Below are 22709 nucleotides of genomic sequence, written 5' to 3'. Positions count from 1 at the left end.
GATTTTAATTAAAAATCCAAACAGGGTGGGGTTGAAAAATTTTGGAAAGGGGCTGGAGCTGAAGCCACCATTTTTTTAAAATTAGTTTTCAATATAAAATGAATGAGCTGGAACAGACCCAATGTCTTACTCTGTGGAACCTTGGAAAAGTGAAGAAATGTTGAAGGGTTATTTAGGGCAGCTGGCTGACTTGGAAGCTGCCAGAATGCTAATTAACTGCAGGCTGAGTCTCTTAAGAGTGTGTGTGTGTGTGTGTGTGTGTGTGTGTGTAACTATATATATAAAAAGGAGCCTTTGTATTATGGCAATTTTTTTTCTTGCTGCTGTAGTCATACACCCCACTGGAAATCATCTTTCATTTTTCATTCTGTTGACCTGGATATTATTATTTCTTTTTCAGAAACAGGAAAAAAAACGAACATCTGTGTCTCCTTCCAATCTGCTGCACATCTGCGCGTTTTGCAGCGGGTCTTCAAAGTTCAGTTAGCAACCCACAGACGTCATTCATCTTCTTGTTAAAATGTCTACTGCTGTATCCAACGCTCATGCCCTTGAGGAATTGCCTCTTTTTTTTCCATTATTGTATATAAAGAACACTGTGACTTTTAATATTAGCATTTTTGCTTTCAACAGCAATTAGCAATCTCTTGGTTTGCTGTTTGGTAAAGCATTGGTTAATGAGGTCATCTAGTTAAAATCCCAGCTACTTGAAAATAACAGGGAGGAGGTCAAATCTAGCATTTCACGTTATACTCTTTCCTCTCTTTTCAGTTCTCTAAAGAAAAGATATCTTTGTTATCCACAGTAAGTCATTACGACCCGTTACTGGCCTCTGTGTTTTACTATCGCCTCAAAGATACAGTTAGGTTCTCTCTTGCCGAAGTACTGAAATAAGATAGAGAGTTCATCTATAAACAAACAAACAGAAAAGGGACTTTGAGCATCTGAGGATGAGGAATTGCTTTCGTGTTGGTTGTGGTGTCTTTCCTCTGACAGTCTGAGGTTAGGTCTAGCGAGGCGTTGTCTCTATGGTGGAGGGGGTTCCGGGGGTGGTAGACCTCGGAGTGGCTGCTGGTGGTGTGTCCATTGGGCTCCCAGCCCCACTGCTGGGTGTGACTGAGGAGCTGACGGCGGGCGTGTCTCCCTGCTGTGGGGCCTGCAGGGTCTGTCCACAGATGTGATGATGCTTCTCCCAGTCTTTATGCTGGCAAAAAGAGCCACAGTATCGGGCTGTGTTACAGCCGCTGCAGGTCTCGCTTGCTTTCCGGCCGCAGTTCCAGCAACTCTGAGGGAAAACGAGAGATTCCAGGTGAATGTTCGTGAAGGTAACAATCTAATAAACCGGGGAGGCGTCTCTGTTCCCACATCTTCAAGAATGACAGAGACAAGGTTGCTGGCCCTGGTGTGATCTTAGTCAGGATGTTGCCAAGGCTGTCTTCCAGTTGCACCACAACCTAACCTTTGTGCTACCTCTCCAACCCGCTGCCGCCCCTTTCCCTGCCAGCCCTCCCTGCCCCAAAAGACAGCAGTGTGAGCCACTTCTGTGTTCCTCTCCAAAGGGTCACTGCTGCCACGCTGATAGGAGGGAGGGTGCTGGGACATAAAGCTCTGCCAGGGCCTTTGGCTGATGGCTGTTCATCAGGTTGTTCGCGATACTGTTACCTGTCTGTCCTATCAGGAGGGACCCAGCCAACCTCCTGGTTCAGATCTCACTGTTAGCACAATGACCACACCTCCACATGCCCTCCTAGCACTTTCTCACACACTCAGTGAGTGCCTGTGTGGTCCACATGGTCACATGTTAACCTGTACTTCCAAGGGACTGCAAATCTTCCCATATCTCTACCAGAGATACTGAAATGTCTCAATTCAGTCTCAACTGTCTCAATTTTCTGTCAGCAATGGCATTGATGAAAATGGCTGATGGTCCTTCCAGTGTTTGTGAGGAAAAACCCATCTTCCTAGAGTTGGCTGTCTTCCTATGTAATTCATCACCTACTCTGGACTAACTATAACCTCTATTTCCCAACTTTTCTCTTTCTACCACCAATACTCTAATGTCTACATATGCATATACTACTCAGGGACATAGGCTTTCTCTTTCTGGATACTAGCAGGAACTAACAAAGGAACTGTAAGACCACAGTATTAGAGTCAATGAACCATAAGAAAATAGAGGCTTAGGTACCCTGCTCCATCCCAGCCCAGACAGGGTACAGCAGAATAGTAGGTCTTTCCGTGCTACGTACTCAATGTCCCTAACAACCAAATGCCAGGTTACTCTCAGAATAGCATCCTTTACTTCAGCAAAGATGCTAAAGAAAAAAAAAAATGGGAAGAGAACATATCAACTGATATCTAATTTAGTCTTGAAAAATGAGAAATCCTAAGACTTGGTGAATGACTGTTCTATTTGGATACAGTTTCCCAGCTGGTAGAGCTGCTCCCTTGCAACCCACGGAAGTTAGAATGGCAGAGAGAACTGGGGCTTAACTATACATCCGGAGAAGGAAACCCTGTCCTGGGAACACCAGCTGCCAGCTTCATGTGGTGTCTTGCAAGACACGAGAAAAGCAGAAATGAGGTTACCTCTGAGATTTACACGCTAAGATAAACACCTCATGAATCGGAGCACAGATGTCCCAGAGATGCAGGAACACCTGTGTGGGAGGATCTGATGGAAGCAAGGGCAAAGGGGCGGAGACCAACTGTGACAATACTCTCAGGGATGACGCTTCCTGCAGGAAAGCCATAATGAAATGTTCGTGTCAGGAGTAGAGCACGCTTCTAGTTCCTTAGGAAGACTAATTCTGCTGTGAAGAGCTGTGTCAGGCGGCTGTAGCCTCACACCACTAAGCTCCCGATGACTGCCTTCTGTTTTTGCAGTGCCAGGCATGGAAACAGGGCCTTCCACTTGCCGAGGAAGTGTTCGCCCGCTCAACTACATCCTCAGCTCTTGTGGAAGGCTTCCATTATTTTCTCCCAAAACCAGATCTTTCGAGTCCAGCTAACCCAACTGGCTGGCAGTTGTGATTTCATCACAATTAAAACAGATTTTCAAGTAACAACTGAGATTTTGGCAAGGGTCCTCACCATGGTCTCTGTGTTTCTTGTGGTTTCATTATGGTGGAAGGATGTCTAGAGATGTGCTTATTGAAAACACAGTTGGAATGTCAGACCATTCCCGTGATATGTAGAATACATAGGGGCTTTTCAGGAATTACATTAACTGCTAACAAGGGGACTCTTGGAGCCTTTCAAGGACCAGAGACAGACCTTCAAGAACTCTGTTTCAAACCTTCTAAAAGGACCAATGAGATAGCTCAGTGACTAATACTATGTTCTGTGTAAGCCTGATGAGTTCAATCCAGATATACATGTACATGGGTAGATACTGTGGTTAGTCCAGATGATCAGGTGGTAGCTATCTGGAGGAATATACCACAGCCCCCAAAATTAGATGGATTCTGCCTCAATATGATGGAAGAAGACAAAAAACTCCTGAACATTGTCCTCTGATCTACACAGTACACACACACACACACACACACACACACCCCACACACATTTTTGAAAACATTCAGCTCTGTAATTTTAACTCTTAACTATTCACAAATTTCAGTGCTAGGAAGAAAAGCACAACAGAATCAATGGTCTCAAATCACAAACTTAAGTTGATACGTGAATGTTATTAGTTAAGCAAATCCATAATGGAAAAACAGTAGTACAACTTATTTTTTTCTAGTTTAATTAATTTAAGATGAATGTCTCAAAAGGCCAGGTTTGGTAGTTAACACCTGTAATCCCATCACACAAGAGGCTGAGGTCTGTCCTGGGCTGCTTTCCTGGAATCGTGAAAACCCATTCTCAAAAGAGCAAAAAAGGAAAAGAAAAATCATGTAGGTGCACAAACTCTGACCATCACTGTATTTGGAAGCCTTCCTCTTCCAAATTTAACTCTACTGCATTGTATGGATGATGTTTCCATGTTGTTGTCAGTAAATGTGGGCCTGGCCCACAAAGCTCGAGGTACAATACTATGCACTGAGTGAGGTTTCCTTCTGTGAGGTTTAGCTTTCAGGAGATTGCCAGCTGGGTCCTGGAACAGAGTCAGCAAATAAGCGATATTCCTAAATTACATCAGAAAATCCCAATTAGGGAACAGAGACCCAAATCCAAAACAATATTTTAAGGAAATTAAACATCTAATCTGAGTCAAGTGGCGTCTTTAGGAAATACCCTGGTGTGAGTCCTATCGTGTTTTGGCAGAGGCACATTTTGGCAGACTCCAGGGTGGTAACTGCCCAGTGCTCAATGGCTCCTTCAGATTGAAATCAGATGTACGCAACATTCTCAATTTAAACTGATTAAACACACAGACTAAACCAGGTAATTACAAATGCATGTGCTGGGGAGGAGAACGAGGAGACAGAATGGGGACTTCTTTATTTTTTAAAGTGTTTTCAAAGATGGGAACAATTTTAGAAATAAAAAAAAAAAAAAAAACCCAAAAACATGGAACTGAGCCAAATACAGAAACAGATGTTTTGGATAGGCGAGCTGCTGAGAGCCGAGGCCCCTTGCCTTCGCCCGCCCTGGTTCTGATCTAAGAGTTAAGGGCTCTGGTTAGCTTTACCTCCGGCTCTATCTAAAGCTCCTTGGTCCTATCCATTTACCCCTTACCACTGGGGGTAACAGCCTTCAAGTGCAGGAAGGTGAAACAGAGAGCAACTGAATGATCTGGGAGGATTAAACTGACTTTAAAAGTTGCATTTTTTTTATTGACCTTAACACTGTGTTGCAATGAATGTGCAGGAAACTTTAGTGCAAGCTCAAGTGACCAAAAGCCAAACGAACCAAACTAAAACAACCCTCCCCCAAAACCCCCAAGCCCTCCATAGTGGACTCTCTTTGTATAAGCTTATCAGAAACCTTTAAAGGACACGTGTATCATATTTCTCTTGGATAACTCTACTCCATTTCCTGTTTGTGAGTACAACTCTAGGCAACTGATGCCTGACCAGCTGTATAGAAACTGAACATTCCATCTGGAAATGGAGGAAGGTGTGTATGGTGGTGAATCCTCAGTCATTCTAGTAGGTGGGGCTGTTTGGAGAGGTGTAGGAGGTGTGGCCCTGCTGGAGAAAATATGTCACGGGGAGTGGGCTTGAAGAATTCAAATCCTTCCTCTATTTCCAGTTTTCTTTCTCTGCTTCATGCTTTCGGTTGAGGATGTAAGCTGTCAGCTTCCTGCCCTTGCAACCATGTCTCTCACTGTGATGTACTCTGATGCCTATGAAACCATAAGCCATGATGGTCGCTTTTGACCATGTTGCTTTAGCATAGAAATTGGGCAAAGTTGCTCTGGAATTCAGCTGAAGAATCTAAGGCTGGATACAAGGTTCCTCTTTGCAAAATACATTAGATGTATCTTTATATACAGATACAGCAAGGATGGATGGAAGATTCTGGATGTCAGAGTTTCATAGCAAAGATTCTCTTCCTTTTCATCTTATCAGTAATCCTCTTTGTCCCTCAGGCAGGAAAGTTCCTCCCTTTATCTTGTTATGTAGATATACAGAGGATAACCTGGCCATGCTTTCAGCAAAATGTATCCCCTCCTAGGCATCAAAGTTGAATTTTTTTTTTCTGAGAGACAAAAGGTTTTTTTCTGGAATTATTATCCATTTTACTATATCTTATCTGTAACTGATGCTTACGACATTTAAGTAAAATTGTTCTATCGAAGATTCCAGAGATGTTAAGGGCTGGCTCTACTACTGGTTCTTTAAAACAAAACTCTACAGAAGCAACACCCTGACTTGAACTCACACTGTGAATTCAAGTGAACCACATGTGAGACCTGCATTGCACTTCACCTTTTAAAAAGTCATACTTGTGGATATTTTGCAGTTCAAGAGCCAGAAACCTTAAAAGTTGAGCCCTTCCCCTGCCCTCTTCTAATTGGTACATAGACTGTTAATCAAGCACTCTTTTCAAAATGCCCTACTCTGCCAATGTCAGATCTTTTCTTGGGTCTCACTGTGACCCCACTGGTTAGAAGACAGCATCAACCCCTACAGTGGGTACAAGTTGGATCAGGAAAACCAGGTAGCAAAAAAAACCAAGATGTCATGGCAGCTAACCACAGGCTTCAGAGTCAAGACAGCCTGTGTTTCATTTTCAGGACCACTGTTGAGTGATATTAAAAGCGTAGGCAATTAATTAGCTTAAGCTCTTGGAGCAAAACTAGGAACTCTAGGATTGCTCAGAGTTATGCCAGAGCTCAGCACAGAGCCTGAGGCCCTGCATACACAGCAGCTGGTCAGCCGGGCTCCTTCCCTTAGCACTGGCTGGAGTCAAGATGAAGGTTTAGTGCCTGTTCTAGACGCAGTGCCTCTGTACCCCAAGATTTTGATCGCTTGCCCATCATCCAATCAAGGGCCCTCACCCAAGGTATTAGCTACAAGGAAAGAACTTCCTTAGTGTCTGGTAGTATCTCCTCCATCCTCCCTGTCTTCATGCAGACTCCCTAAAGATTGACCACTGGGGATTGTCCTCCATTCTTTCCTTTTAATTCCCCCGTGGTGAAATATCCACTGACTTTTGGTTTCCAAAATGCTAATATTCTGTTTCTTCCATAATAACTTTTGCTTTATTCCCTTGAGGTGTTTGAAAGACAGGGACTAGTATAAAGAACTGTCTCCTCCTTTCTAAGTTCTCTCTACCTGATGGAGTTTCCACAGTCTCTAAAAAGCAATGACTCAAACCTGCTTTCTGTGTGCCTATTGCCTTTCCAAACAACACTCCCTGACTGGGAACTCCCTGTTCTATATGGAGCCTACCTCCCTCTAAAACCAAAAGCTGAGTCTAGTGCCATCCACCTGAGTCACTGGTAGCATACAGTTCTAAGACTGGGACACTCTATTTTAATTTCTCTTTCTTTAGTTTCCATGACTCCAACCAAATTCCACAGGCCCTACTTATAGCTTCCCCCTTCCTCCCCCCCACCAACCTCCTATTCCTCCCTACATCATGGCTGCTATTCAAATTTCCTTGTCATTGTCTTAATTGTAATTAGTTTGCAAAATTAGAGAACTGTGTATCAATAGTTAGAAAATACTATTATATATTTGTTCTGGGGAAAAAAAATCCCATTGCTACATGGCCCTGAGCTGAAGACCAGCTCACAAGTACCATCTGAGCCATGGAACAAGTGTCCTACAACATCCAAGACTCAGCTTTCTTATCGACAAAGCAAAGAAAACAACACTATCTCCTCAAAGCCCACTCCTAGTAACAAACATCCTCCAATAATGTTCCACCAACCAAGGATCAAACATTCAAATGCATCTGTTAAGAAATGATTCTAAAAAGAGAAAAATCAATACTTGTTACACTTAATGATAATGCATATATTTTTCAACCAGGTTCTTCCATAGCCAGACTTATTTTTTCTTAAAAGAAAAAAAACATAAATTATCTAAAATACTATCTAAAATCCTATGTGAACCTTATTTGTGGTCAAACGGTTAATGCCTAAGGGAATTACAAACCTGAAAATATAGGAGAGAATTCTGAATTGTAAGGAGTATATATATTAAATGAGGGGCTTCCTATTCTGACAGATTCCCCACCTGATGGGCCAATCAACATGAGAGTCAGAATGGGCATTTCCCTAGCCTGAGGACACTGGAGCCCTTTAGGTTGTGTGGGAGGAGTCCTGGTAAGTTTTGTAGACCTGAACTTGAGGTCTATATAATACTAACACCAAGACCAGAGTCAGCATCATACTGTTTTTTTTGTTTGTTTGTTTTTTGTTTTTGCCATGGTTTATAGTGTCTTATAATAAAGACACATAAAGGCACTAAGTATACAGAGACTGAAGGATTCCAGCAAGCCACTGCCTAAATGTAAATATACTAACTTATTTCCTTCCTAGGCATTTGTCTTTAGAAGTCAATCCTCTACAAATACTCTACATATAAATATAGGTTTAGGATGTTCATGTGAAAGTAAAAATGTGTATAAGTTGGTACATGTGACTCATACTATTACAAAGTTGTACAAGTTCTCTTCAGAAGACACTAATCAACTCAAAAAAAAAAAAGTCCATATAAATCTTAGAGGCAAAATGCCAGTAAAATTGAATTTCTGTCTAGTTTAATTCAACAATGGAAAAGTCAGCCATTAAAAGGCAGATAAACTTCCCTTTGTCCCCCTCTTCCTGAGAAACTTCCAAATGTTGAAAATCAATTCCTTTTGTCCCCTTGTTATTCATCTGCTACACATTAAATAGAAACTCTGGGCATTGAGTGAGTCCCACAGGGTCTTTCATCTGAAGAAAAGCCTGCTACAAATTAAATTCTTACTCTCTCTCACAAATTACAGATACGTATTGTAGTAGGCCATTGATTTATCAGTCTGTGCCTTTGCTAGTTCAGATTTGTGAGACTAGCTAATTGCAGTCTTTTATCTGGAGTTATTTTGGAGTTGGAGATTGTGTGCTGTATTAATTAACATGGAACAATTCTATGCTGTTCCGACTCTTTATATGGGCCATACTTTTTAAAAGCATTCTGCCACATTTTAGTTTATTTACTTATCAGTTCCTTGAATCATTGGGCTCCAAATGAGCACATTTGTGTGGGTATGGATGTGTAGAAATCATTATAGTAGAATAATACTTTATAATATTACTCAGATAGCAATGTTATGTTAATACCACCATAATGGTTATGAGGGAAGACATGAAAACAATGATTATACACAAAATCTTTTAGAAATATTTAAATCATGCAGACTTTACTTTGGCATTGAACTTTAGGAATCCTTACTAAAGTGATTTTAATGCCAGGCATCAGTATAACTTTGGAGAATATGAATGTCGCATTAGGAGCTGGGGTGACGGCTTGGTTGGTGACATGTTTACCCAACAAGTAAGGACCTGAACTTGAACTCCCAGAACCCATGTAGGGCTAGACAGGACAGTTTACACGTCCATAATCACAACATTCCACTGTGGAAATGGGACCTGGACATAGACCATTCCCCAGAAGTTCACCGCCCAACACGTGTGCACAGGTGAATAAGAGGCCCTACATAAAATAATACAAAAGGCAAAGACCAACATGTAAGGTCATCTTCTGACTAAAGGACATTTGCCATGGCACACATACACACCCATTTACACACATCACACACCACACACACCACACATACACATACCACACACTCATTTATAAACACACATACATACCCGTTTACACACCCACACCACACACCCATTTACACACATATACACACCACACACACACTCATTTATACACACACATACACACCACACACACATTTACACACACACCAAACATACCACACACTCATTTACACACACACATACAAACCCATTTACACACACACTACACACACATACCCATTTATACACACATACCTATTTACACATACACACACTACACACACATCCATTTATACACACACACCACACACACACACACAGGACACACACACACACCACACACACACCCATTTACATATACACACACCACACACACACATGTAAACACACACACCACACACAGACCCATTTAAACACACACAGTACACACATACCCATTTACATACACACACACACACATATATACGTGGATCAAAAGACTCACACTGAGTTTCAATTACCAAACACATAGCAATGCAACTCCTCAATTAGAGAACTTTCCTTCCAAGTGGCTAATGAATAAACAAGCCTAGATCAGCCCTAGGTCAGTCCGCCAATGCCTGGATTTTCGACACACTGTTTTATGTTTTTCCCCAGTGATCTATCTAAAGTCCAGTCTCCACTTGCATTTGTGAACTTACAGAATCAAAAACAAATGTTCCGTCTTTTCTTTGAACATCAGAAGCGCTTACCTCACTGGAGTCTTCCTGCTGGTTAATGACTGCTAGAGCATCCTCTGCTGCCTGCCTCTTCGCTTCAGCCACCGTGCGCTCCATCTTGGCTCGCTCTGTGGTGATCATGTCATGGGCTTTCCTCTCCGCCTCAGACACGGCTTTCTGCAGCTCCGTCATTGCCTGTCGCTTCACCTCATTCACAGCCTCCTCTGTGATACCAAGCCAGACCAAAGAAGAGAATATGTCTGGGTTAGCTCAGCACTGCCAGCACCTATCCCTTAACAGAAGGTTGTAGAACAAACCCAGCTCTTATCCAAATGACTGGTAAGTTCTGGTTCTCTAAAGAACAACCGGATGTTTTAAATTCATCTAGGAAAGCAAAAATGAGAATTCTTTTGGCATGGGCTTGTTGGGAATATTTTTTAATGCTTATATATTTACTTAACTTTTCTCCCACAATAATGCCTCCAGAAATGATTCTAGGTTCCATTAAGGTGCAAGGATGCCCACAAGGAACTCGGAAGTTATATGTTTCACTCAGACCCACAAGGAACTTAGTTTTTAGCCTGATAGGGTGCATGCCTACAATTCAGGAGTTCAAGGCCAACCTGGGCTACACGGTAGGATCCTTTCTATAAAATAAATAATGAAATCAATGGTAAAGCTTAACATTTTCTTGTTATTTCTTGAATAATACAGAGAGGTGCTTCTACAGTACAAATAATACAGATCTTTTTAAGAGAACCTTGCTGTTTCTATATTTTAAAATGTTCTGCGTCTACTTCAAACACACACACAGTAGCTTGTTACAACCAACTGTTGCACTGGACAAACAAAAAGGAGTCACACCTCAATCCACAACAATCAAACCTTACTGAAAACCTACAAGGTGTCCAATTAGCTTTACAGTTTTGGCTGCAGTAGAGGTGCAAAGATTCAACCAATGTTCAACAGAAGATTGACAACTAAAACAAGTACTTTCCATTTAAAAAAAAATTAAGTGTTCAAATTAACAAGGGAAAATATCCTCCTCGTGAATTAGTTTATCTAATTTTCATCTTTGTTCAAAGCAAAATGACAATGATTAATTGAAAATTTAATAAGCAGTAATTATTAACTTGGCAAACCTACTACCAATTAACACTCTATTAAAACTAATTATGACATGTTTTATTCAAGTGTTTGCACTTAATTGTTTCACCCACTTAAAAAGCACCTTAATTAAATGTTCTGTTTAATTAAAAACATAGATTCCTAATAAAAATGTTTTACAGTACATGAAAAGTTTAAGAGATGAAAGTCCTCTCAGGGTTTCTTAAGTTCCTGTGGCTGATTCTCTAGTATGCGACCTCCAGGCCAACAGAAGCCCCCTGCTGGGACTCAGTATCCTGCATTCTGTAGCCTCTGTCCCTTAGCACCATCATCCCTAGAGAACCTTCACTGCAAACAATGTCTGGTTAAGACTCAGTCACTAGACTATAAAGGAGTAATCCAGACTGGAAATGTTAACTAAACTATGATAAGTCTCTGTTAGCTCCTGCAAGGTATGCACTTCAAATCTGGATGGAATCAGCGTATTGTGCACTGCTCATTACACCCTCTTCACCAAGAGGCAAAAGATGCCTTTATTACCCTCTCATAAATGAGGCAGGGCACGAGGGAAGCACTGCCCTTCTAACCATATAGCCAGGGTCTAATTTAGTTTGAATATTCAAGGTGAATTAAAATTCTATCTAAGTGGTAATACAGGACAATAATTTTTGCTTAGGATCAAAGCTGTAGCTTGACTAATTGTATATGCAAATCAGGCAATTTATATTTAAATTATGCATCCTTATTCTAATCCCACAGGCATATACAGATCAGCAAAGAGAATTGGTAGGACATTTGCAAGGTGCTTGAATATTTATTACCAACTGCAAACATTCTCCTATCCTTTGAAAAGAAATATATTGAAGAAAACATTCAGTCACAATTTTAAAACTACTTTTATGTTTGTTTTTTTCCCCTTTTGTTTTGTAAGGATCCTTGTAATTTTTGTGTTCATTTGCTTTCTTTGTTCTTGCTTTTAAAAAAACAACTTTTTAGAGAAAAGTGAATATTGCCACCATGGTTTGTAAGGGTTTATAATATTTTCTAAAATATAGATTAAATATCATTAAACTATCATTGGAACAATATACAGAATTTACATAGGTCTCTCTTGTGTGTGTACAAGTTTGTGAGTATATATTAGTGTATATGCTATTTGTGTGTTTCTGTATTTTGAGTGTGTGTGGTATGTGTGTGTTTCTTTGTATATTTGTGTGTATATGTGTGGTGTGTGTATATTTGTGTGTGTTTGTGTGTATATATTAGTATATATGGGTTTTTGTGTATGTTTTGTGTGTCTGTGTGCATGTTCATGTGTTTGTGTGAGCATTGTGCATGTGTATGTTTGTGAGTATATGTATGTTTATATGTAGTGTGTATGTCTTTAATGTGTATATGTTTTTTGAAGTGTGTATGTTTATGTGTATGTGTGTGCACGTACCTGTGTGTATATGTGTGGTATGTGTATATGTTTGTGTGTATTTGTGTGTGTGTGTGTGTGTGTGTGTATCAGAATAGAGAGGCAGAGAGAAAGACACAATGGAGGAGAGGGAGAACATGGATACTCTATCCAAATATGGTAAAATGAAGAGTTGGGATAAAAGCAGAAAGGATTACTATTTTCTCTAAAATTTTATGCAAGTCTATAGTCATTTCAAAATAAAATGACATAAAAACTTGAAAGCACAATTAAAAATACTTACTTTTATAATTATAATTTCTGGGACTGGGGAATTGGCTCCACAGTTGGGACCACTGATTGCTCCTCAAGAGGACGTAGGGTCAACTCCCAGTGCTAACAGGGCAGCCCACAACTGTGTGTTAACTCCAAGATCGGACACCCTTGCATAGACATACAAGCAGGCAAAACTCCAAACACACATAAAAGTAAAAGTAAATTCTTTATAATTGTAATTTCCAGTGAGGACAATTCGGTGAATGTATTACATAAAAACTGTATTGAATGAGAGTTGTTTCTATTCAGCATTTTTCAAATATTTTGAACTCTGCATGTTTTTTTTTTCCCATGAAAATGGTATGTAGTACTTTCATGGCGAAGGCACACTTGATAGGTTTCTGTTTTAAAAACAGAGTAGGCAGGTTTGTTTGTTTATTTCGTTGTTGCATTTTGGTTTGGTTTTATGAGATGGGGTCTTGTGCTGTAGCATAGATTGCCTCATTCTTACTCCATCCCCCTGCCTCAGTCTTCAACTGTAGGGATTACAGGTTTGAACTATTAAGCCTAGCTCTAGATTTTGTTTGTTTCTTACAAAGTTAAATTTGAGAGTACTTTCCAAGTGTAAGAAGCTGAGTGGAGATGGCCTGTTTGACTGTGATATTCTTGTGTGTTGGATGCTTGGATGCTCATTAGGAACTCTACATCCTGACACTGTGAAGTCCATAGTGCATTTTTAAGAAGTCTTCCCAGGGAAATCCCACAATCACTTCATAGAGCTCTCTGGGTAAAGTTGCCATCTACACCTTAATATTTAGCATCCATGTATTGGAAATTAGTCCAGACTATTTGATGTGATGAGTAGGTACCCCATCTGTACCACAACCAAACAATATCTTAGAATGACAAAGGATGTAGATGAAAGATACATCTAAAAATAACCCGAAACTCTCCTTGCAAGGTTCACTCTATCTTCAGCATTGCCGGACACAAGAGAAACAAAATTGATCTTTCTAAACTTCTAAGTCCTGTGACCCTAAACCATATCAAGACTAGGTTTACAATGCACAAAGTGGACTGGGAAGGAAATGTAATGGAGGAGTCCATAGATTCCCATATGTCAAATAAGAAAAGCAAAGATGAAGAAACGCAGCTCTGATTCAGTGGAAAATACAAAGTATGCTTCTGAATGGGCCATTGGCTTGCTGCTGCCAGGAGGAAGGAATTCCTTTATGCTTAGCTATTCAATCTGACTTTCAAGGAAAGATGGGTGTATTCAAGAAAATCTGCTCTTGCTTATTAGAGGATAACCATGGAGGGACTTTGGATTACCCAGGACCTCTTGCTCAATTTTCTTTAGGAACAATCAAGAATTTAACATAAATATAGGTAAGGAAGGGAACAGAGAAGGACATTTTTTTCCTAACACAGAAACTCACCCTTTCATTATCCAAAATGACAATTGTTTGTATCTCTTATTGAAATGGCAGGCCTTGGATGCTCTTTGAAAGCAGATTAATGGGAAAATACAGCAAGTTCTAGGGTTTTGGGGGCATTTGGCAGTTTAGTAACAACTTGGGAGAACCCTGAGACTATTGGCCCAACTGGGTATATATAACATGTATATATACACACATGGGGGTGGAGGTGATGTATTTCTTATGCATGACATAGGTGAGCACCTCTCTTACTCATCTCGGCAGTTAAGCCAGAGAATCCATAGGTTTGTAGAGAGACCATGTGAGAACACTTTCTAACTCTAGATCTGAGCTTTGAAACACAATTCTACCAGACGCGAGAAACTCATCGCCCTCACAGAAAGCTAGTGTTTCTTAGATATTTTATAAAACACATGGATAAAGTACACACGACCAAATATTCACCAAGTGGAGAAGAGCCACAAACAGCTGAATCCAACCAAAATCTAAAAAGTCTTTCACCAAAAAACCAGGAATAACAAGCAACAAAGACCGGTTCCCAAAACTTAGCTTGACAAGTCATGTGCCCACATGATGTGTGGCCGGAACTGGCCCCAGCCCTTCTCAAAGAGAAACTGTTTTAACAGTTGAAATTTCAGCAGCTCAAAGACACAACTATCCTCTATTCTGTGTGTAATCATAGGCTCTCGAACCAGGCTTATCTTTGATCTACTGAGCTGGATTTTTAAAGGCTTCATGCTTAGCTGGTGCTCCACAGAGAGTCTGCCAGCTGTAACTTTTAAGCCCAAAACCATGTCACTGGGTCACGGGAAGCTTCCGATCTACCACAAAATGTACAGTAACAGACAGTAATGGGAGGGAATGAATAGTGTGTGTGGAAAATAAAGGCCCAACCACTCTGTTGCTCAACTTACAATGGAACTTAGCTCTGATGGCTTAATATTAAATACTGCAGAAGAGTGATTTTAATACTAGACTGTATTAAAATACAATCTAATACAAAAAAAAAAATGATCCTTCCAAAATTCCTTAACAAGTCTACTAGATTAGGTCTGACTTTAGAACACAGAGAAGAATGCTGATGTGTGTAATTTAATTCCTAAAACACTGGATTTCTTTCCTCATCAAAGAAAAACTCTGCGCAAGCTAAGACCTCCTGTGCCAAAATTTCACTCTGAAACCATTACAGATGCTACAAAAGGGGGGAGGGGAGAAGGTTATAAAGGAAGCATGCCAGCCTTTCAATTATAATGGCACTAGCAGATGCTATGAAAATAAAAACTATTTCATGTTTTAATCAGGCCCGGTTTGAGAATATTAATGAGGGTTTTTTTCCCCCTTTTAGTTTGTTTTGTTTTGTGGTTTTTCACTCTGTTTTGCTTCGCTTTCGCTATTGTTGCTGTTCGCAGTGAAGGCCTCTCTTGTCAGTCCTCACATCACAGCATTAACAACTGCACACAGCTGCCAGAACACTAAACTCGTGTTTTGAAACAATTCTTACCAGCTTTCTTCCAGATCTCCTCTGGCACGTATCCAGATGCAGGCCTGTGAAGGAATTCCCGATGTGCATCTACAAAAAACGAAAGGAGACGGTGAAGAGGAGAGGAGGGCACCATGAGCATTGCCACAGCCTTAAGCAGAGTCAAGCCCGCAACTCTGCCTCTTGGCTTCCTTACAAAAATGCAGTTTTAAAAGGTTGAACACTTCCCTTCAAGAAAATGTACAAAAATAGCAAGGCTAGTCATCAGAACCCAAGGAAAGGAGAAAATCATTGGTTCAAATACATCACACACTCATACCCACTTCATGATACAGTGTGATGCCTGGGAACAGGCTTCCCAGAGCTTTCTCAGGGTGATGATTTCTATACGTAAACTTTGTGTTGATAAAGGAGGTGATGGTTGGGGACTTTCTTTTCAAAAGTGAAATTTGTAATTCAAAAGCCAATCATATGGTAAAATAATTTATACAGAGTGCTGATTCTACCAAAATAGACAGCCAGTGAGTCCTACTGTGGGGCTAATCAGCTTGCACACTTATTTCTTTAACATCCTATTATGCATTAAAACTTAATCATACATGATGTCATATGAGATTGAAAAGGATGGGTGCCAGAAAGTGTTAGAGGGTTTGTGGGCATTCAGTCGATTAGTGAGAAACTCGTTCGTGGCTTTGACCTGGAAAGGAAATGAAGCTCTGTTTCTGTGTTTATTATGTTTTCAGATCTTAAATTTTTGAGAAAATAAAGTTGGTACAAGAATGCTAGTTTTAAAATAACATGCATACAAAAACTATGAACATTGAATATTTCCATGCTCCTAGAAAATAAAATTTGTTATGATATTCCCTAGTTAAAATATAAATATTCAACTCAAGTCTCCTATACTGAATTTCCAATGTAAGCCTATATATTCAAACTCTATGTATTCCTTATCCAAAATAAATCTTCCATGCTGGATTTTTAGTGCAAGCCTATATATTCAAAAATTTATTTATTCCTCTTGTGTGGTAGAATTGGAAACAAGCACTGCTACATCAGATATTAGACTTCAAAAGGTTTGGGAAAGAATCATCAATTGAACTTTTTAAACTACAATAATCAATGAGTGATAAATTTCAACTGAAATTGTATATATATATGTTATATTTATATGTATAAATATAAATTATATGTATATATATGTATAAATATAAATTATATATATATATATATGAACTATCAAAGAACAAACTGTCCTTTTTTTAAAAATACATTATTATATTAGTTTTGTTTAAGACAAGAAAATTTTTATCTAGTTTCATATATTTTATGCAGGTAAAGAAGAAAAATGACAGTCACTTTAGCTAAGTCATTAGATATAACTGTTTTAAATATATGCAAATCTTTGCATGATACATAGACTATCAGTGAGCCAGAACACTAATTTTCCTTAGGCAATTTTTAAAAGCCTATGGTGATTTGGTGAAGGATATATCAAAAGCCTCTGTTCTAACTTTGCACTGTTTCTTTCAGTTTTATTTCAAATATAAAAGATTCCTTTTAAAAGTTTTCATTACAATCTCGCAACTACTTAATAAGTTTTTAAATAATATATAGCATATATTATTAATACTAATCTATAATTATATGATAATAATAAGTAAGTATACCCATGAGTTGTTATTAGAATTGCTCATTTTGTAAAGTAACAACTGCAAAATGCCTTTTTATTTAAAAACTGGTTTTTATTTTTGTTGTTCTTGTTCTTCAAGAAAACTAGATAAAATTATTTGGTGTATATATGACTTAGAGAACATACAATGCTGCTAGCGAATTCTTCAAGCTTACTTTTTTTTTTTTTTTTTTTTTGGTTTTTTGGATTTGTTTTTTTCGAGACAGGGTTTCTCTGTGTAGCCCTGGCTGTCCTGGAACTCACTCTGTAGACCAAGCTGGCCTCCAACTCAGAAATCTGCCTACCTCTGCCTCCCAGACTGCAGGGATTACAGGCGTGCGCCACCACCGCCCGGCTCAAGCTTATTTTCTGCACCACCTTAGCTATTTCCAAAGGGGATGGAATGTAGTCAAGTTCACATGCAGCATGGATACAGTGATAACCGGTTTCTGTGTAACAAACAGTAAAGACTTTATCACATGACAAAATGCTTTTGCTTAATACGACTTGGCTGCATAACAATAGATCTGTAATGTCTACAGCGAAAAATAAAATCTGATACCTGAGAGGAGCAAGGGGTAGGTTCTTTTGGCTTTCATTCTTTTCATTTAGCAGATTAAAGAAAGTTCAATAGTTTAACAGCTGCCTTGTGGTAAATAAGCAAGCATTATTATAAACAACAGGAAAGGTGACACTTCTGTCCAAATTATAGACTTGAAAGGTGCTAGCTAACTACTAATTCCAGCCAGCACACAGAAAAGAGAAATAAGACTAAAATCCACTGTAAACAAATCTTGAGTTTTGGCTGCTGCTCACTCTGGGCCATCAGGCTAGTTGATTTCTCCATGTCTGAGCTGTCCCACTTATAAACTGAAGCAACAGAGCTATACTCTGAGGCAAAAGAAGGGATAACTACCACTGCTTATCTTTATCATCATTAATGAGAAAAAAGATATTCTTCATAAGTAAGTAGGATGCAGAAAGCACTGTAGAGATTGTATTTTTCAGTACTTAACCAGAAAGCATACAACTTTCAAGAAAGCAGAAGCTCTGGAGAAGTTTGCAGTATGCAAATGTACCCCAAAATATTGAGCTGTGAGATTGTTTTGTGTGTTGGATTTAAATCATTCCTATAGGTACCAACTCACTGTCCTTCTCCCTGGAAGCAGATACTTAAATTACACAAATGAAATTTTCATGAATGTTACCTAAACCTTGTAAACATTTATACCCTAAATTTCCCTCAAATTATTTAGGGCTCAGTCAACCTTTCATCACCCATGTGCTTTGCAGTGGATATCTTGCTCTACTGTACTGGACAGCTGTGCTTTGTCTTACTTTGGCTACATTTCTCTAAATGAAACACCTTGGTATATCCACAGAGACCCAACTCCTCACCAAGAAATACTGAAGCCAATTCTGAAAAGCAAAAGCAGCTTTCATAATCCTAATGTCTAAAAAAGTTTTTTTCAAAGTAGTCAAACTTACCATCTGTCTCTATCTATCTATCTATCTATCTATCTATCTATCTATCTATCAATCAAACACACACACACACACACTCACTTCACAGCATCATCTCCAGTTCGACAGTCATGTCACTTTTGCTAAACATCAGGATTAACAAAAGGAAGAACAGAACACTCAAATGGGTACTCCTCAGAATCTATTTGCTTTCATGCTAAATATTAAAGTAATTGTTTAACAATTTAAAGAAACCACATAATTAATGCATTTAGCACATCTTTTGATTAACTAGTTACAATTTCGAGAATAAGTATCTTCTGGTTAAGAAGCAATGTCTAATTGAGTAGTAGTAGAAGCTATGTATGCAAAAGGAGCTTACGAGACAATAAGAAAGAAAGAAAAGAAAAAGAAAAGCAAATCCTGATGCTGGACATAGGAGGAAAGAGATAATACTCTTATGACTTAACTGTTAAAATTCTAGCTAATCTGGAGAGAAAAATTCTAAAGTTCTATAGCTCCTTCTAAAGAAGATTATTTGCAAGTATTAACTTCTTTGTAAACTATCTTTAAAATAGCAGTTGCTATAAAACTGGGTAGTTCTAAAATTCATCAGTAGGAACAGATAGGAGCATCAATCAAGGCTGAATTTCACATGTAAAACATGTACACAATATGAGGAGAGAACTCCTTTTAGCTTAGGTTTGCTTGCTTTGAAGTACAAATTGGAGGTAAGCTTACCTCCTTAGCTTGGAGGTAAAGGGAAGAGGAAGTGGCAACCTCCAGAGAACAAGATACCTAATCAAGAGAAGTAGCCATGTCTGCATGAAAGGAAATGTTAGAAGAAAAGGGAAAGAAAAGAAGTGGTCCATGATGTACGAAGGAGGTGGGAGATGCACTCCACTTACGACAGAATGGAGACCATTGGATACTAGATACAGCAAGGGCCGCCATCCATATACATGAAGGGATGAGCTGAGAGCCTTTGGAGAACCAATGTGACCTCATCTGACCCAGGACAGCAATGCTCAAAGCTGGGCAGCACCTAGGCTTGGCCTTCATCCTGTAGTGGGCAGAATGAGGCTGTGATCATGATCATATCTAGTACAGAGATCATTGAAAGAAAGAATAGGTTAAGTGATTTCATCTTCACAAATGCCACTTTGGGGATTTGTTAAGGACAATGAATTTAGAGATTTCAAGGCTGTCTTTTAGAGCCCCCTACGGAGCCTCAAAGCTAGTTGCTGCTTTCCAATATCCATCGTTATCAATGAGCACACCTTAGGTTTGGAGAAGAAGCATCTTTCTATATTGAGAACACAGACATCTTTAATTTAATTGTTTTAAATATACTATCATTAAAGAAAGTAGACTTTTAAGACAGGACAGGCATTTGCACTATGAACTCTGTTATGTGGCCATGAGATGAACTTTATGATGTGATTACAAAGAGTCAATACAAGTGTATAAAACTCCAAATTTTACACACAGCTCTGTTCTGAACAATTTATTTATGGTTTTTATGTTCTGGCAGTAAGAGAAACTGAACAACGAATGTTTCTTTGGTTGAGAGAAAACTACTTATAGTCACGTGTTATGAATTAAATCTGGCATTATGTTTAAGGCAAAATCCCTTTTTAAATGTCTCTGCCAATAAAAACCATGCTTGGATATATTTTGTAACTGAAAAAAAGTATCTAAGACTCGGCTATCACATTACAAGCTTGGATGGTGAGTCCTCCTCCCCTTCCAAAAACGTCCACCAACCTTTGAAGATCATCATAATATTATTATTTATGTGTGCCAGACACACACACACCCTTTTTACTTTGTATGCCACTTAACACTGGTTAGAACTGCCTGCAACATGGGCATTCATTTTGGAGATGAAGAAACTGAAGCACAGTGAGATTGGTGATACGACAGAACGTCCAATTGTAGAAGGAACTAAGAACTCAAATGAAGAATCAACTCAGAAGTTGAACTTTAAGTACAGTCTGGGTAAGATGCCCAGAAGGAACACAGTAATTCAGTGCTGCTATGACTACACCTTGCCAACTGAGTGACTTTGAAGTCATTTCATGAAACTCTTGAAAGACTGACCTTTTAATGAAAGACCAGCCTCTTTTTTTCTCCCATTTAAATCAACCAACAACTCGTTGCTGGTAAAAGTTCTCCCCAGAACAAACACAGAGGCGCTTTTACATCTCTTCCCTGCCATCTCAATATTCTTTCAAAAAACCACAAGGAATTAATGCATCAGATTTCAGAGCTCCATGTATTAGTTTCCTAATGTTAACCTTAAACCCACCCATTAGATAACTTTTAATAAAACTTATTCTAATGAGTTTTGAAATGTTCTTCGAAACAGAAGGGGTGTATAGTGAACTGCTAAAAGACTCTAGAATATTTCCAAGTGAGTAAAACCAAAGTAATTTAAAGAAAATAAAATCTTGGGATCCAAAGGAGTAATCCAAATGGCACAGTACAAGGAAAAGTACACAGGGAAGGAAAGGTACTCAAATATTCAGGGAACAGGGAAAGGGCTGGGCAGCTAGTTCTGTGTCAGTGATGCCAATTCTCATTCTATGACCCCCCTGTCTGTCAAGTACATCAGAGAGAAAAACATAAAGGTAAAAAGGGTCATACTTTTAAAAAGAAGAACAATAGATTGAAGAGTAGTTTACTAAGGCTATTAGCAGTTGAATAGAGTTTTTCCTGGACAGTCAATGAGGAATAACAATTATCTTCCCCCCCCCCCCATGAAAAGTTCTTCAAGGCAAGAGTCGTGTACTTGCCCATAATCCTAGCATTTCTGAGAAAGAGGCAAGAGGATGAGATGTTCAAGGTCAGGCTGAGCTGCATAGCAAGTCGGAGGCTAGGCTGAGTTACAAGGGAGAAAACAAGTGCTTCAAGGTATCAACTTGCATTTTATTTAAAGAATGCAGACAGCATGATGAGATCATCATGTTCTCGGTGTTTAAAACTGAGAAGATATTCACAACAGAGTCTCTATTTCATATCTTGAGAAAACTTCTAAAATTCAATTAGTGGTAGATTAATCGCATTATTTTTTCGATTCCCCTCACTGACTCAATCCTGTGGATACTTTTGTTACATGATGCTGGGATTGAGTCAAACAAACACAGTACATCCATCCTAGATGATGCATCCTCCTCCGTGCGGTCCCTAAACACCATTTACAAATGCAAAGAATGTGTGTATGGCTAAACATCCCCACTGTTTCCAAGTTATGGATGGGAGGAGAACTGGATTTGAGTCAAATATATCTTCTATAATATATTCTGAAGGTCTCATTTGAGACCAACCATTTCAAACTTTAGAAGATAAATGACTTACAGTATAATGACACCTGCATGTATATAAGGCACAGACCCATCATAGCTTTCTCTATCCAGAGGAACCTCATTAAACACTTTCCAGGAATAGGAAATGGATTTATTTGCCAATAATTCACAATCTTTTTACTATTCTCATTCAGACCTTCAGTTCTAAACCCTGGAAGACAGAAAGCAATTTACGTAAATAATAGTGGTCTCTGATTATCAACCACCCATCCTCTCATTCAAAGGCTTCACAAATCAAGTAGCAAAGGCACACAAGAAAAATAATTACTAGACGCTAGAACCTGGGAACCGCATGGCTCTTAACAATTGTGGTAGTTTCAGAGTAGTATGCGGTCTATTTATCTGTGTCCATAAGGCACATGATTGTTTTAATAGTCTAAACAGCAAAATGCAAAAATGTTGTGAGGCCTTTGAAGAGTATAACCTATAAATGCTTAAGGCAAAGTGACATCTTAGCTTTATTAAAAATATAAAATCACCAAACATTGCTATAAGCGGTCACTTATGTATACCTAAGGACCAGCTTTCTGCAGGTCAAGTTTCTTATCTCCATTTTCATATCTGAGACCGAGGCTGTTTTTCTGGAGGATGTCAATGCCCACCAGAACTG

The 22709-nt window shown here is 39.1% G+C and overlaps 1 protein-coding gene across 1 annotated transcript in view; it reads right to left on the bottom strand.

Annotated features, from left to right (window-relative positions):
• Runx1t1 (RUNX1 partner transcriptional co-repressor 1) overlaps positions 1 to 22709 on the bottom strand; it is a 110565-nt gene that overhangs the window by 2264 nt on the left and 85592 nt on the right. Inside the window, exons 9-11 of the mRNA XM_052176108.1 lie at positions 15617 to 15685; positions 9928 to 10118; positions 1 to 1285 (exon numbers count right to left, since the gene is read on the bottom strand). The exon at positions 1 to 1285 is cut by the window's left edge and continues 2264 nt beyond it. Coding sequence (XP_052032068.1) covers positions 1010 to 1285; positions 9928 to 10118; positions 15617 to 15685 — 536 coding nt within the window. The 3' untranslated portion in view covers positions 1 to 1009. The remainder of the gene's footprint in view (positions 1286 to 9927; positions 10119 to 15616; positions 15686 to 22709) is intronic.

This window comes from Apodemus sylvaticus, chromosome 3 (assembly GCF_947179515.1).
Source record: "Apodemus sylvaticus chromosome 3, mApoSyl1.1, whole genome shotgun sequence".
Taxonomy (NCBI): Eukaryota; Metazoa; Chordata; class Mammalia; order Rodentia; family Muridae; genus Apodemus; species Apodemus sylvaticus.
Note: the sequence above shows the minus strand (reverse complement) of the source record. Positions and strands in the feature narration are given on the sequence as shown.